Source organism: Xenia sp. Carnegie-2017, unplaced genomic scaffold, assembly GCF_021976095.1.
Source record: "Xenia sp. Carnegie-2017 unplaced genomic scaffold, XeniaSp_v1 HiC_scaffold_21, whole genome shotgun sequence".
NCBI lineage: Eukaryota > Metazoa > Cnidaria > Anthozoa > Malacalcyonacea > Xeniidae > Xenia > Xenia sp. Carnegie-2017.
In genome coordinates, this window is record NW_025813484.1 from 5,907,985 (window position 1) to 5,925,302 (window position 17,318).

The 17,318-nt window shown below is 35.9% G+C and overlaps 1 protein-coding gene across 2 annotated transcripts in view; it reads right to left on the reverse strand.

Moving 5' to 3' along the window:
* LOC124443562 (protein ELYS-like) overlaps positions 1–14,199 on the reverse strand; it is a 29,329-nt gene extending 15,130 nt beyond the window's left edge. Inside the window, exons 1-13 of one of the 2 annotated variants that reach the window (XM_046994031.1) lie at positions 13,510–14,198; positions 12,697–12,980; positions 12,061–12,272; positions 11,382–11,453; positions 11,192–11,300; positions 10,623–10,677; positions 9,170–9,328; positions 8,456–8,564; positions 4,733–4,789; positions 3,922–4,054; positions 3,029–3,125; positions 2,361–2,454; positions 199–260 (exon numbers count right to left, since the gene is read on the reverse strand). In XM_046994031.1, coding sequence (XP_046849987.1) covers positions 199–260; positions 2,361–2,454; positions 3,029–3,125; positions 3,922–4,054; positions 4,733–4,789; positions 8,456–8,564; positions 9,170–9,328; positions 10,623–10,677; positions 11,192–11,300; positions 11,382–11,453; positions 12,061–12,272; positions 12,697–12,980; positions 13,510–13,689 — 1,623 coding nt within the window. In that variant the 5' untranslated portion in view covers positions 13,690–14,198. Of the gene's footprint in view, positions 1–198; positions 261–2,360; positions 2,455–3,028; positions 3,126–3,921; positions 4,055–4,732; positions 4,790–8,455; positions 8,565–9,169; positions 9,329–10,622; positions 10,678–11,191; positions 11,301–11,381; positions 11,454–12,060; positions 12,273–12,696; positions 12,981–13,509 lie in introns of both variants that reach the window. The other variant, XM_046994029.1, reaches the window with a different exon arrangement.
* Between the last annotated feature and the right edge of the window lie 3,119 nt (positions 14,200–17,318).

Genomic DNA, 17,318 nt, shown 5'->3' on the forward strand with positions numbered 1-17,318 from the left:
TTAAATCACTGTGACAACCCAAAACACGGAGATACTTAAATCACTGTGACACCGGTATTAGTGTATTCATTATATTTGGAAATTTAGTGTATAAGCAAGCAGAAAAAATTCGGCACATCAGGGCAAAATAAAAATGGTGACCAGATGAAAATGAAAATTTTCAACAACTGTTACATGTAGAACTAAAGTCTGCCTTACTTGTAACTGCGCTCCATAAAAGCAAGCACTGACTACGCCCGTCTCCATCAAGCACGCGACATCTAAATCGTGGATTAACAAAGGATCAACAAACAACGAAAAACGCAACTTGTCAATGTTTTGGTGCTGGATAAGTGGTGCTGGATAAATGGTGCTGGATAAGTGGTGCTGGATAAATGGTGCTGGATAAATGGTGCTGGATAAATGGTGCTGGATAAATGGTGCTGGATAAATGGTGCTGGATAAATGGTGCTGGATAAATGGTGCTGGATAAGTGGTGCTGGATAAGTGGTGCTGGATAATTGGTAAATAAGATCATACAACTTGATTGTTTAATTTCCAGTTTAACTCAACATTACTCATCTTTTGAACATTGCGTTCAATTGAAGTATTTATGATACCAAATCTTACCATAGTGTTTTTTGATTGCATTGTAAAGGCAATTTAAAATGGCTTAATAGCTTCTTTACTAGAGTTTTAATATTTTTTTCTTTTTGGAGATATGTAACTTTTCTTCAATATGCAAACGACATCGTTATGACATCACATTGCAAAATTAGCATTAGGAAAAACAAATTTTCGTATGATAAAATTGAAAAACAGTTAAAATTAAATATCGAATATATCGTTTTCATAATTCACGTGACATGCATCTTTCGTCGTAATTCACTACATCCGGGGATATTTTCAAGCAAGCTTTTATTACCGTTATACAATAGTGAATAATCAAGCTTCTACAAGATGTTTACTGTGTTTGCACAGGCTTATGCAAACCGAGGAGACCTTTGGGAGAACTCAAGAGCAGATCAGTGCAAGCCCAAGACCGAAGGTTGTGCACATGCTCAAGAGCTCGAGAGTCCTTACAAATGTCTCTGAGGTTTGCATAAGCCTGTGGAAACACGAAAAAATCTTTTATTTCTTTTAAAAAATAACAATAATGCGAAACAAACTTAACACACACGTTTCAACTTTTCTTTTAAAATAAATTCATGATTGATTTGCAAATTCTCATTGATTGATTGATTGTATGATTGATTGATTGATTGATTGATTGATTGATGGATTGATTGATTGATCGATCGATTTGATTGTTTTCCACAGGCTAATGCACGCACAGTTATAGAGCAATCAGCGTTAGCGTTTTTTGTTATTTTATAGAGTTTTCAAATTCACTCATCCTCCATAATATTTTCACATTGCGTCAAAGGAGTTGCAGCTGATGCAAATATAACGACACAGTTAAAATATTACATAACAAACATATATACACACATGCATACTCAAATATTTAATTTCAAACATGCTGAACTCGCATAAAAGGTTTAAAATGAACTACAATTTCTTTCTTGTGTATTTGTCGTTCAAATTGAAACTCGTGAAAAGCAACGCAAAATAATAAACTACGTACAAACGTCGGTTGCAAAATATTTTAGGGTCTTCTCCCTTAAAAAAAAGGTACTAGACTTAGATGCTTGAAAAGCCCCAAGCTGTAGCTATTTGTTTTATTTATTCCACACAAACAATCTAATTTATGAAAAGCCCCCAGTTGTCACTATTTGTTTTATTTATTCCACATGAACAATCTGATGTATGAAAAGCCCCCAGCTGTCGCTATTTGTTTTATTTAAACCACATGAACAATCTGATGTATGAAAGGCCCCCAGCTGTCGCTATTTGTTTTCTTTATTCCAAATGAACAATCTGATGTATGAAAGGCCCCCAGCTGTCGCTATTTGTTTTATTTAAACCACATGAACAATCTGATGTATGAAAAGCCCCCAGCTGTCGCTATTTGTTTTATTTATTCCACATGAACAATCTGATGTATGAAAATTGAAATCATCTTTTAGCAGTCTTTCGTCAGTTGGATTTTTTTAAAGCGATATCGCCGACAAAATACAACAATATTTTAACAATATGATCTCAGCTACAACGAATTGCGACAAATGAATTGCATCTATATAATTGTGACGAACTATGTCTTTGAAAAACAGACTTTAAATGAAATCACAAGTTCAAATAATGAGAAGGCTTTTGGTCTAATATAATAGGTAGAGTGCAATTGAAACAAAAAATTACAACTGATAAAAGGTTTTTGACCAATGAAATTGTCCAAGTAGAACGACATAGCATTGTCGTACCTCATTAAAATAAAAACTTACCAAATGTCAATGAAGACGCCCAAAAGAATTGTTCAGGTAGAGCTCCGTAAGTCGTTGAAAATCTTGTTATTTCATTCGGCCGAACAGACACATCCTTGCAAAGAAAAAGAAGTTGCTACTTAGAGGACAATTTTTATTTACCAATGTTATCTACCAAGGTAAATGGTTTGAACCCGAGAGTATCGTTACATGTTTGTAGATGTAGATCGTCCAGGTTAGTGGAGTCCTGAGAAGCACTGTTTTTGTTGATGTTGACTGACGTTTCGACTCACTTGACTCTGAAGATGACTACCGCTAAGGTTGTCAAAACGTCAGTCAACATCGACACCAAAAATCTTTCTCAGGACTTTACTAACCTGGACGATCTACATCTACTAACATGCAATGTTATCTACCTTTAACAATTAAGATAAAATTTTAATTAGAGCAAAGCGAGCAAAAATTTTTGGGATTTTATCATCGATCTCAACATCATCCCATCGAACAGCGAGTAAAACAAAGCAAATGAAAAATACGTAGGTATTCAAGTGTAATATAAAAAATTCATGGTTTATTTTCAGTCTGTGAAGTGAAACACTGCTAGAGTAAAATCAACATAAGACGCAGCAACAAATCAAAGCACTGATGGATGCATATGGATAAATATGGACATATAACCATACACTTACAACAAGAGCATCCGGTGTTGCAGTATCCAATACATCAGCGAGTGAATAAACGGATAAGAAAGGACACGTGGGATCCTTGCTGCCGTACATCGCATCCCTATACATGATAAAAACATAGTAGAAACTAAAATTAATGCGCCACGAAGGGCGGATTTTCTGATGGGGAGTGCAGGAAAGTGCAAACCCCAAAAAACTTTTCTAGCCCCTCGCAAGAAAAATTCTAAAATGGTATTACGTATTGTAGACGATTAGTACGACAGTATTAGCGGCTATGAAATTGTACAATAAGACTAAGTAAAGATAGAGTTTCTCACTTCAAAGAAAATGAAATATTTTAACACCACCACCATTTCCAATTGAGTATTACCATGTGCGTTTTAATTGAAACATCAAAATTTAAATAAATTACTAAATGCGCATTCCGTAAAAAAAATATTTTTGAAAAGGTGGTAACACTTTCATTTCGCAAGGTTCATTCATCTCTAAGGCCGAAAAATCCGCAATAGCCGACGCCCATGCAACTTGGGCTAGGATAACGATACACCCCTCTCAGAAAATCTGCACCCCTACTGTCAAATGAGCATCAGGAACTCGTATAACATGTTTTTCGTACGTCAAACCACGACTTCATGCAAGTAGGTAAATATAGAAGCTTTTTAATATAATCTAAAAATCATAATACAACACAAGACTTGGTTGTGGTAAGAAACTTAAAAAGCATATATTGGCAATGGTAAATACCATCATAAGCTCGGTGGGTCTAAAAAGGTGGTTCAACATCAACACCAGCAGTCCTTCTCAGGACTCTACTAACCTGGACGATCTACATCTATAAACATATAGACATAACTATGGTATCTTAATCTATGTCTCTATCATATTTATACCCGTACCTCACACTTGGGGGCATCTGTGAGTGGTACCAGCGATTGATGTCGAACACTGCCATGTGACACGAAGGACTGGAATAGAGTTCCACAGCCGGAGCTTCCCAGACACACACCACCAAGGTCAGATCACGTGATACTGAACAAAAGAATAATAAACAACAAGCAAGAACAGTAACGTTTCACAAGTTGAAATTTACACATAAATATCTCGAATCGACAGAGAAAACTTAAAGTTCCTGTCTACATTATAGAACTTATACATTTCACACTTGATATGCAAGAATAGCAATATTAATCAACAATGTTTGGAGGTTGTGCGAGAAAACTGGGACTGTTTTACATTGAAGATTCCACTTTTTGGCAAACGTCCTCAGCAACATAACGTTCGTTTCAAATTCTTGTGAACATACAAATCGCGGACGAATTGAAATGACGCGAAGCTGGAATTCAACGAGCTCCATTTATTTGCCACAAGAAAATAAATAATCTTTCGTAGCATCATCTGGTGGTCTATACGTTCAATTTTCGCTTAAAGCTAATGAATCTATCGTGCATATCTGGTACGTCCTGGGAGGGAGACGTATTCTTATATTCGTATTAAATAGTCCGTAATCACAATTGATTTCAATAGAAACAAAAACAATAGAACAAGAATAAATGAATGTAGCCCCACCCCCCCCTTAATCATCAATCTTCCGCTACAGTTTTCATGAATCCAGCAATACATTTGAGCAACCAATTCATATACATTGAAGTTAACTATTCTTAAAACAAAAGAAAGACAAATAGAAATATGAGTGAATTGCAGTCATACCGATTTCGTCAGAACTATCGTCCATCCTCGTCACGTCCACTGTTACCTCGTCCCGATCTAAGAAAAACGAACGCCGATATGAAAATGTTATGCTAATGAAGTGCATATCGTTTGACTAGCGTATCCAATATAAAGTTATCAAAAAGTTCAAAAAGTTATCAAAATCGAATTGGATCTGTAGGATGTAGTTGATAGAACTTAGAGTTAGCTTCTTACGTTGTACTTAATCTAACAATATTGGAAGGGTTTTAAAAACGAACAGATATTCTCACGCCATGAACACGTGACCGAAAGATGCGGAAAAGACCAAACAAAATATAGTCACCATAGGTAATGCACAATCAAAGTATCTCTGACACTTCGAGTATCTCTGACAAGTATCTAAAAGTATCTCTAAAAGTATCTCTGACACTTCGAAAACTCTTGTAACCAAAAAATATCGATAGAATATTTATTAATAAATTGTACAGCAAGGATGGAATCGGTATCTTGTGATGTGCTCACAGACGTAGCTAAAAAGGTAATTGGAGGGGGGGGGGTGTTCATTCATATATTCAGTTGAGACCGAATACGCTTTTTAAAGAAGTCAGTTGGGCACTGCTGAATATATGAATATACAACCACCCCCCACCCCCAATAAACGTTCAAGCTATGTACTTCGACAATATTTGTAAGCAGTGTCAGAATTTCCATCAAAATATGCATTTACCAGACTTCAGTTGATACGACCCGATCGAAATGAGTCTCGAAAAATTTAAAGTTAGTCTCGAGCAATTTTAAAATCAGCCATATTGATTTCCTCTGATTTGGTTTATCTCGTGACGTCATATCAAGTCGTGATGACGCAATTTTCATCTAAACATAGCGACTCGTGATATTTTCGAGACTTTGAATAAAAAGGTTCATCAATTGAAGAATAAGTTTATGGTAGAACAACGCGACCTTAAATTGCGAAGTTTTCCAGCGTTTGAATTTCGACATTCAAATACACTACGATCGAGATGTTTTAGCTCTTGTAAACGTATGAACAACGTATAAGAACTCCTCTGTGTGTGTGTGAGGGGGGGGGGGTTCAAGATTTGAATATCTGTCATTAGTTACATCTTATATGTAACAAACTGCGTATCTAACATGTTTATTGAATGATATATCTGTCAGTAATGACAAATGTTGTACAGTAATTACAAATTCTGATCATTCCGTGGCTTGTCTGGCTAAATAATACTTAAATACATCGGAGCGGTTGAAATCGTCTTATAGCATGAAACTGCTTTGGTTAATGTGACGTTTTCACTTCCTTTCACAGTCAGTCCCATTTGTTAAGAAGCGGAATTTTTGCAAATGTTTTTCGAATCAAGATACTGATGGACACATGCCAAGCACCAAGGCGTTTGTCGGCGAGAGGCAAACTTATCGGTTAATAGCAGTTAAACAAAACATGATATACATCAAAAACGAGATGACGACACATTATTGACGACGAAAATAATAAAATAACATCGGCATTCTTTTGATCTGTCGTCACGAACGGAAACATGGGCAAAGAACAACATCACAGAAACATAATCCAGATAACAAAAGCATAATATCACAAACTCAAACAGACAAACTGTAGCGTTGTCATGTTTGTTTGACCAAGCTGTCGAATAAGTAAAAGTAATACAAGCTGTGCAAAAACAAATTTCTTGTAAATCATACCAAGGGATGACAAAATTTAGCAGCTAGAAATTTGAAGCACATTGAACTGTCATACACACATATAAAAATACAGTCACTAAATACCCAAACCGCATTGAACAGTCAAATTATACTACACTCTAAAGTACTTAAAATATTTTATTTCACGCAATTGATGCATTTGATAAGAATGAAATACATTAGTGATAGGACAGTGACTGAAGGTTTGTCATATTTCTTGTTTCGACACAATCATTAAATTTCATCTATAGAGAAGATTACGGTGGCCCATAGGAGCAATTCATAAATCATCAAAGTGCAATTTATCAAAGTGCAATTCATCAAAGTGCAATTTATCAAAGTGCAATTCATCAAAGCAATTTATCAAAGCAATTTATCAAACCAAAAATATTGCATTGAATGCGAAACATTGTTTCCGATACAAAATTCTTTTTTCTGATTGCACAAAAAATTGGCGACGATAGAAATTCAGTCAAATGCTATGAGAAACTTTATCGACGCAATGCAAAATAAAACTCATTCCAGGGTACAAAACCTTTAGGAATGACCACAACATTGATTTTCTACGATGAAGGTCATTCATTTCAGGGTTTTTTCCTTTCGTGAAGATAGACAAGCTTGGCAGAGGAGAAACAAAAGAAATACTAGAGATCGAACCGGAACAGGAAAAACTAGATTCGGTTAATTAATAGCGAAGTATTACTAAAGTGGGCCAACTACGAAGCATCAGTGGAATCACCGTTTTTCTTTAACTCACAACTCGGATAGAATGCGAATGAAGTCTGCTAAATATGTCCACAAACAGCGCAAAACGTTTTGTTCATTATTGATTCATTAAAATATAAATGTAAATATAAAATAACAGGGCCGGTTGCTCGAAGCCTGGATTGACTGGTACGAATAATAACCATTAAGCTCTATTAAATTATGATAAGCAAACATGCATTAAGAGCCCCAGTTATATAATTTCTCGTTCCCGGTCTTCAATAGATTTATTACACTATAGACTTTTATCTCGCATTGAATAAACTTTGATTATGCATTGCTACTACTGATTTTGTACAGGAAATCAGTTGTATTTCGAATTGCGTTAATAAAGTTCCTCGTGACTTTAGACTGAATTTGTATCGTCACAAATTTGTTGTGCATTCAGAACAATGCTTTTGGAACAAAAATAGGGTTTTTGCATTCAATTCGATGTTTTTCAATTGATAAGCTGATTTTTGAATAACACTGCTGGCCACGGAAGAAAATGAACGCAGGGGGCAAGAACGGAACAACGCTTCGAGAAGATTCTTGTTGTAAATTGTCATGTGAAGTTATGTAGCGTGTGACTGTGTTATAGCTATAGATTATAAGATTAAAACTGATATTATTAAATTGATGGAAAATACGTAGTTAAAAATTGTGGTGTCAGTGGAAATCCTGAACGTAAAACTAAAATACTACAGTCATGTCAAGGGAACGCTTTCTCAACGCAATGCGTCATTGCGGTATGATGTAGGTAAAAACAAAACTCTAGAAACGGAATGGAGAAGTTGCAAGTCATGTAAACGCGTAAACCACTTCCTAATAATTATATAAGCTTGCAAGCGTTGGTTCGGGGTTTCAGAAAAGTTGACGTTATTGGTGTATGAACTGGTCATACAAATTTGATTAAATTAGCAGTCGAAGGCAATAAAGGATTGACGGTTGTCCGTAATCTTAACGATATCAATTCAAATATTACGTATTGCGAAGAACCAACGTTAGGAACTCCGTAACATAAAAATCGTGCACAACCACTGTAAATATCCTATCGAAGTGTTAAATATAATTATCAAAATACAGTCCCATCGTTCGAGTGAAGTTTTGAGAACAGTAAACCAGCACTTCGTACAGATTGTGCGGAAATTCTTCTGATATATTTTATCTCCACGTAAGCTCGCCAATGAGTCTCAAATCACGAAAGATCGCACTCAAATCATGAGACTCGAGACATGCATTCCATACAAGAAACTCAAGACATGATATTTATGAACGTACCTAACGTGTAAAAACAAAGTACTTTACTGCCACAAGTGGTGGCATCTGCCAAATGGTAAGGATCGCCTGTCAGCTGGTGTTCGAATCGTCCACCGCAGCCAGAAAAGTCCTTAAATATAAAATGAAACGCATCATTTTGAAGAACATATACGTGAGGTAGTCTATTGTAAACTTGATACACTTAATATAAGCGTTTTGTAAAGCAAATAACATAAGTCGTTTGCGCAAAGACTGTGCTATAACTACATCATGAAATATTTTACACTTTTTTATACAATCTGACATAAATAAACATTTTTTAGAGTACTCCACGTCTATGAAAATGGAGTAAATGATAACATTGAAAGTTTTATAATCGGCAGCACGCGCAAAATCAATTTGTGCACATAAAAAAATTCTAAAATATGCCAAAGTTAAACAACACCATGGGGCCTAAATTCATAAAAATGCTTCACGAACACCGAAATGAACAACCCCTTCCTGACTACCCACAGTAGAGCCATCAATTACTCCTCCCCTACCAACCGAAGAACCATTAAAATATCAATCAGACCTCTCCTGACAGCAGCACTACCACCAAAACATTCATCACCTCTACACCTAACGGCAGAACAACCATCAAACCACCATTCATCTCTACCCCTAATGGCAACCATCAAACCGTAATAAATCTTCCCACTCCCCTATCGACACAATTTCTTGTAAAATAGATACCTTTAACACACGACCATAACCCGGTAAATTTTCTTTTCGCTCGTAGATCAACTGATACAAGGTTATGGTGGTAGTGGCCATATCTTCAACATCCTCGTCTCCAGTCTGTCCACGTGCAACCCACAGGTAACAGCACAAACGTGGGTCGTTCTCAGGCTCCTGCAAACAAACAAATGAACAACGCTGTAATAGGTTCATGTGTCATCAAACAGATTTATACTTTTTCATACACGTTCAAAAACAAACGTCCCATTTCGAGTCTAAAATACCAAGCATCACGGAGTTAGAATTTAGACAAGAATTGCCATGTCATGTAAAGACATCATGTTGTATCAACATGAAAATCAACTGTGCAAATCCTCTATCGAAGTAACCCACTCAAATCCCTTGAAGACCTACTTTGTATCAACATGAAAATCAACTGTGCAAATCCTCTATCATACGTAGTAACCCACTCAGATCCCTTGATGACCAACATTGTACGTGCAAACATGAAAATCAACTGTGCAAATCCTCTATTAAAGTAACCCACTCAAATCCCTTGATGATCTACTTTGTATCAACATGAAAATCAACTGTGCAAATCCTCTATCAAAGCAACCCACTCCAATCCCTTGATGACCTACTTTGTACCAACATGAAAATCAACTGCGCAAATCCTCTATCAAAGTAACCCACTCAAATCCCTTGATGACCTACTGTAAAAAGCAATGTATTGCACATACAGGGTGTCTCCGAAAAAAAAAAAGGAACCAGTACAAATAATTATGTATGCATTAAAATGAAATCTGAATAAAATATCAAGTATGCCATAGCTATTTGTTCCGCCAGGTTAATTTAGTCATACGCTTTTCTATGTTCGCTACAACTCATGGAAAATCTGATGACGTTTTTGTGGCTGTTATAACCATTGAGCTAAAATACATGAAACACTACCTGTAATAGAAAATTCCAATACATTCTTGAAGCCAAATTTTACACCCAGACACGCGTGTGTAGTCAATCAATTTACACTCGGCGAGAGAACCTCGAAACACTTGTATTTTAGTTCAATGGGTGTAACTCAGTTAATGTCGCTTTGATTCTACAAAGCTTTTGTGTGATAAATTTGAGATGAAAATCAGTTTATGACAGTACTTTTATCTTGCTTTGATTTAACGAATACTTTACAAACCCTATAAAATCCCAGAGGCACAGGACTGTCAAGTTTATTGAATTGTTGTGGATGCTGGTCACAAACTTGCAGCGAATACATAATTTATGTGCGTTTCCGCAGATGCAGTTGTAAAGCATATACGGCATAAAGCGAATAGAAAGCAGCGCTTGTTGTGAATGACATGAGAGTTGATGAAAAGATTCTAAAGAGCATGAGGACTGATTTGCGTTATCTTTTAATGGTTATGATTTGAGCACGTGAGGAGTATAGCGGCTACATTTGAGCAAGGTTACCCACCTGGTATGTTACATGAGTCACAGGTAAAACATACACACCGAACGAACTGCTGAACCTAGAAAAAAAAAGAAAAAGTCGAATTTATAAACAATAAAAACATCCACGGTTAATGTCACTGCGAAACACAAAAATGAATAAACTGCAAGTGCTGCACACACGGACACGTGAATGGCCATATTGACGGTAAGTACTAGTGTAATATTGCTTTAGCATTGCTTTTTTATATAGAACTATGTAAACTGCGTTTTCATTTTTATCGACGTATTTACTTCAACAAATTCTGTTGGACTTCATCTTTCGGCTTCGAACAGCGTTCTTTACCATATACAGTGACGTAGCCAGCCCACAAGTTTTAGTCCTGCTTTGCAAATTTCAAAACATTATCCTTATTCATATTTTTGAAAAAGTTTCTTTCGAAGTGAATAAGGCCAGAAAAAAAATTGCAGGACCAAATAGTAGCTAAGCGGGTAGGCTAAAAAACCGAATGACGTACGAGTTATTTAATAAGCGTCGGCTCAAACTTATTAAACGACTCATCGCGTTAGATAAATTCTCTTTAATTCACTTACTCTCTCGTATGTTGTTCCAAATCCCAAATTTGAAAGCAACCGAAGCTGTATCCAACAATCAATGAACCCAACTGTCGTATGTACGCTAAACATGTCACGCTTACGTCATCTAAACGAGGAAACGCGAGCTAGATAAATCAGAAGGATGTTTGGGCTAAAATATTTATAGCTAGCTTTTAAGAAGACGTACTTGAAGGATAACTGCCAAGATCTTCGCCTTCGGATGAAACATAAGTAAATCTTCCAAAGTCGTGACATTCACCTACAGACATAGTTTTATATCACACTTCCATTTCTTGTTGTGAACAGCTTCCGTTCAACGCAGTTCGATATAATAGCGAAAATATAAAAATGTTTTCTACGACTAATCTGATTGTGGTACTCAAATCGCAGGCTCAACCTGTTAACAACCCGAACATAATGATCGTAACATAAAAGACAGGAATTTTCAGTTAAGCAAAGTTTTCCTGAAATGACAACCAAAAATGCCTCCATACAAAAAGGTGTCTCTATTGAATTGTCACGTGCCTGTCACGAGCACAACGTTTGTAGTCCCCAGGTCTTAAAGTACCTCTACGACGGACAATCACGTCACTATGTCAATGCGTATAACTGTGAAGGGCATAAATTTTTCAATACATTCGGCACAGACGTTGCTTTACTCTTCATGCTCTTTTTTAATTCCTAACATAAAGTATTGAACCCCAATCATTGAGATGCTATTTAGGAAATGCTCCGTTTCCCATGCCCTGATTAACGTCCAATTTCCCAGTAATGCCATCCAAACAATTTGCATGTTTGAATAAATGAAAAAGCATGGAAAGAAATGTAATTTTAAACTAAAGTTCAGCAAGTTTATCAATACAAACCTCCGAGTTCGAAGGCGACATGTGTGCCATTCTCTCTTGAGCTTATCCTGTGCACTTCAGTGTCGGGATCATCCGCGTCAACAATTTCCAAAGTGCTCGGATTCCATTCGTCAAATTCCTCAACATCATCGTCCAAACGAAGGTCGACTAGGTACACGTGACCACCACGTGCACCAACAGCTACACATCCATAAAACTCGCACAACGAAGAGCTGGAAAATCGGAAGTTGATTACGAAATTAGAAAAAGCCCTCATCGTTGAAGTAAATTAATAATTGCAAGTACCTACTTGTAGTAAAGTAAGAAATGTAATCTGAATCATGTTCGGAATACCATGAGTAAAAAATATAAGAGGTACAGATGTTGCAACATTAAGTATACAACTATAATCAATTGATTTGTATAAAAATTTGAAGGCAGACACGAAGTGAGGATGACCAAAGAAGACAAGGAAGGAGTTTGTGGAGCAGGAGAAGAAGAGTTTTAGTAGGGAGAAAAAGTATGCTGTGAATCAAGCTGAAGAATGCATGTTAGAAAAATTGTTGGCAAAGTGGAGTGAATCATATCACCTCTATTTTCAGCACAAACTTTGATTAATATGTGATTGAATTTCAAGACAGAGAAAATCTAATTCACCTAATCGAATGATGTGGTGCATTGACTCCTCCAGATGTTGTCAAATATTCAATAAATGTGATGCTTCTTGGAAGTTCAATGGCCTTGATAACTCTTGATAGTACAGGATCAAATACACACAACATACCAGTGTTGACTGTAACATTTTGCAAGCCGACCAGTATATATATGCCATTGGAAGTTGGATATTCTATGGCACAACTGATGACTAACGATAATTTTTTGCCCACACTCCACCCAAACCGCCAGGCCGAAAGACGACAACCAGAAACTGGATTGATAACCTAATTTTGTTGATTTGAAAAAAACAAAAAATCTTCAAAAAGCAGAACATTAACTTTGTGAAAATTAGTGTCCGCACAATGAGAAATGACTGTCAAACAACATCAAGCAATAAGTGTCGATTGGTTTCTGATGACATTTGATGCCATCTAATATGTATTTAATTTTGAACCGAAGAAAATTTTCTCAGGGGGAAGGCAAAAAATGCTTATTGATGGCTTTGCTTTACTCCCTAGTGCCTTACTTTTACAAAATAATACCAGCAGTAAACCTTTATCTAAACAGAGTAGTCCATAGAAGCACCTATATTTGGCTATATATACTTTCCAGTGTCCACAAAGAGAAAAACTACAGTCTGGCAGACTGGCTCATCATCATAGAAAACGTGATAATCACCATAGCGAAGATATATAGAATGTGTGGACAAAAAATATTAGTTTTATATTACAAGGTTTAAATTCTGCCAGATTCATAAGTGGAATAAGATGTCTATTTATTTGGAATAAGCTTATTGCAACAAAACGTTTATACCTCCAGTGCAGAACCACGAAACAGCCACGAATACCTTCCACATCGACTAGATTTACCGCAAATTCTCCTTGCCGTATCACCGTTTCCTTCTAGGCGCTCCAGACACTCGACTGTTGAACTTGAATACAATTTCAACTTTGACGTCTGTGTCGGTTGTATCTCTCGTAGAGGACGGGCCATGTTGATGATATTTTCGCTATCCTGCACAAATCCGTGCTTCAATGCGATTGTCTTGAAAAAATTTAATGATGTAAAGTTATTTCCAGGCTTGAAACAACAGTTACCGTTCGTAAAACACGTTCAATACGTAGTTCAAATTTGCAACGTGCGGAGACTCAAGCAATCGCCATGTTTTTATTTGATTTTTCAAGTGAGTGAGGAGAGATGTTGGTTTCAGTCCTAACACGGCCATAATAGCGCGCAATTTATGCTGCTCATGTCCAGCCTTTTAAACGCTTACGCATAACTTTACAATAAGTGCATACCTTTTTCTAAGCAAATTTAAAGCTCATAAATTATCAGAAACCGCAAGGCAGTAGAGCTGGGATTGTATAGACGCACATTATTTCCTAGCTTAAATTACACAGGGCCGTAACCAGAATGTCAAAAAAAGGGAAGGTATGCAATTGAGAAAAATTGTACTGATTATTTTATCGGCCTTTAAACAGACGATAATACGTTGTACGATACAAATATGTTTTTGCCTGACTCAACGTGTTAAATGCAAATTAAATGAGACAAACACATGATTGAGCTCAATAACATGGCAACACTTTGTATTTTTTTTTTAATTTAACCAGACAATTTCAGCTTGTTACGAGCATTTAATAAACATAGCTAATGCGTGTGTTACGAGGATAAAAAGAGTGGGTTGTTTGAGAATGCTCGTTTTACGTCATTTGGCATGATTTACTGTGATGGGCGTGTGGTTAGAAAACCTACGAGGGCAAACGTCATGGGAGCATTCGTCATCACGCGTGAGAAATCCTTAAAAAACACCCACTCTCCCAAGAATGAATTGGAGCTGACATCTGTTTGTGAAACTCAACGAGTAGATAAAAATAGAAATAGTGAGATGACTATTTTACTTTATCATAAATCATAATGATGATTAATTTGATTTGCACTAATTACATTTTTCAGCAAATGCTGCTTTTCAAAAGGGATTTGTCACAAACACTATACAGTTTTATTTAAACGTACATAAAAAATTTGAAAAGATGATACAAATTACAAATTAGATTAAGGTCGATGATGAGGAGAGCATAAGACAAAATAATTTAATAATTTCGTATTCCCTGAAATAGGCTTGGTTCGGCCAGAGTTTCAATTTACTACATTTAATATTTTTCTTAGGAATTCCGATTTTGCTTTTTTAATACAAAGTTTGGCTGTAAAGCCCAGGGACGATAAAGCAACATATGACGTGTGTAAGCTAAGTATTCAACTCTACTATAGTGACTTAAAAAACACTTCTAAACAACAACTTCAGCTCAGTCTAAATATTTTTTGTTTTGCTATTTCTAAAAGAGGGGAGAGGCTTCAGCCCCCCGGTTCCGAATCCTCTTAAATTTTAATCATAAATGGTATTTGCATCTTCTAAACATGGTGTTACCCATAGCAGGGACGTACGTCATAACCATACTCATTTTTCAATTTTATGATCAACAGAGCTGCTCTATTTTAAGGTTTTCGTAGTTCACTGAGATCTTTAGTGTATCTCATACTTCTCAACATAAGTCAAAAAACGGTTGGATTAGAAAAAATTCTAAAATATAATTAGCATGCTCCGAACATTAATTGGAGGGGGTGTTAACAGTGGCGTAGCCAGCCCGTAAAAGTTCATGTAAAAATGATACATTTCTAAAAAAAATGAATAATGCTAATGATAAAAATATTACACAGCACCAGCACTGACCAAATTTGCAGGCTGGCCGCCTTTGAATGAGTATTCACGTATTCAATAGTGCCCAACTAATTTCCATTGAAAGTGTACTAGCTTTCTTAAGAGATTAGTCGGGCACAACTGAATATATGTGTATGTACAGTACAGCGGCTTGTTAGCAACATCTTCAGAGGAGTAATGTACGTCGGCTTGTATGCAAGATTGGCAAGACAAAACAAAGCTCGTTATTGCATATGATACATTGACGATTCTTGCCTCTTGGTGAGAATTTTAGTCAAAGGCGCTAAAGATTCAGACAGACGGTGATAAAAAAAAACATCGTATCTTCGAGAACACATAAGATGTTTTTGATAACGTTGCTATTTGCTCGTGTCTGTCAATGAAACTTTCTGTCTACCGTGGAGTAGCAGATTTTAATTAATTTTGTAATGGCGTGTTGCGATTTGCAATGTTTTCATGCACAACGGATCTGTATTCAAACCCGATAAAACTCAAAAATTTGAAGCTGGAATGCTTTGAATGGAAAAGGAAGAACTGTGAGAAGTGACAGTTCTTTATAAAAGGCAGTTCTTTCTTTTATCAAATTTACATTTTTTTACGATCAATGTATTATTTGAAATGAGTACTTTTCCCGGAAACTTAGACTCAGCACCTTAGACGATGCTTTATGCAACATCTTTACATAAGGCGATGTAATAATAATATTTTTGGCTTGAAACCAACTTAACATTCTGTACATTCCAATGATTATTTCATAGTGTAAATATAAATACATATTTGCAGATGAGTTTGCAATATTTTATAATTTAGCAAACAAAAACTGTTTTTGTTGAATTGACTCCGAAAGAAAGTATGAAGGAAAAAAGTTTGGGCGAAGTAAAGTTTTTCTCATACGTCAATCGAGAAAAATCTTTAGTTGGTGAGAGGTTAATAGTCATATTATGAATAAGCATATTACACTTGAAATCAGTTGTGATTATTTGATTAAAAACATAGAAGAACATCGATAATCGGGGGGTGGTCTGATATTCATATAATGTCCTAATATAATGTAATACTATGCATATAATAAAGTAAATGGTTTGAACCCGGGAGTATCGTTACATGTTTGTAAATGAAGATCGTCCAAGTTGGTATAGTTCTGAGAAGGACTGTTTTTGTTGTTTTTGACTGACGTTTCGACAACCTTAGAGGTAGTCATCTTCAGAGTCAAAAAAAAGAAATTATGCATATAATGTTCTACGTAATATAAAGTAATAAGCATATTACACTTGAAATCAATTGTGATTATGGATAAAAACGTATGAATGAAATGAATACGAGCCCCCTCGCCCCAATTATCAGTCTTTTTACTTTCGGATAAACAAATATCGTCGTGTTGGTTTTCTGCAATCTTTCAGCACTAACAAACATAACTTTTGTTGAAAATTGTAGTACTTAATTTTTAACAATGTTTTTAATTTACATAGCAGGAGTGAAACTCACAGGAAGGAATGCTAATAACGTAAAACTAACTGTTTCATGGATACAATACATTGAGCACTGAAAATTTTGATAAATGTTTTCATAAATTTATAGTGAAATTATTTTGTAATGAACATGAACCAGTAACACCGGTTAATATCTATCGTTACCATACTTACCACATGGATGGTTACGTCCAAGCTTGAGCTAGTTTCGCTAATTTACCTTTTTAATTGCAATTTGTGCAATACAGAACATAAAAAATATTTATAGTCGCGAAAATTTTCACATTCCCCGGAATGCGCCATTTTTCGGCTTCATCGGCGTAAAACCTCTCGAGGCAGGTGTTTAAGGAAATCGTCAGGAACAGCTAATTCAATATGTTTGTCAGTTCTGGATGTGAAATGCTGTGAAAAGAGTAACACTGGTCACACAGGAT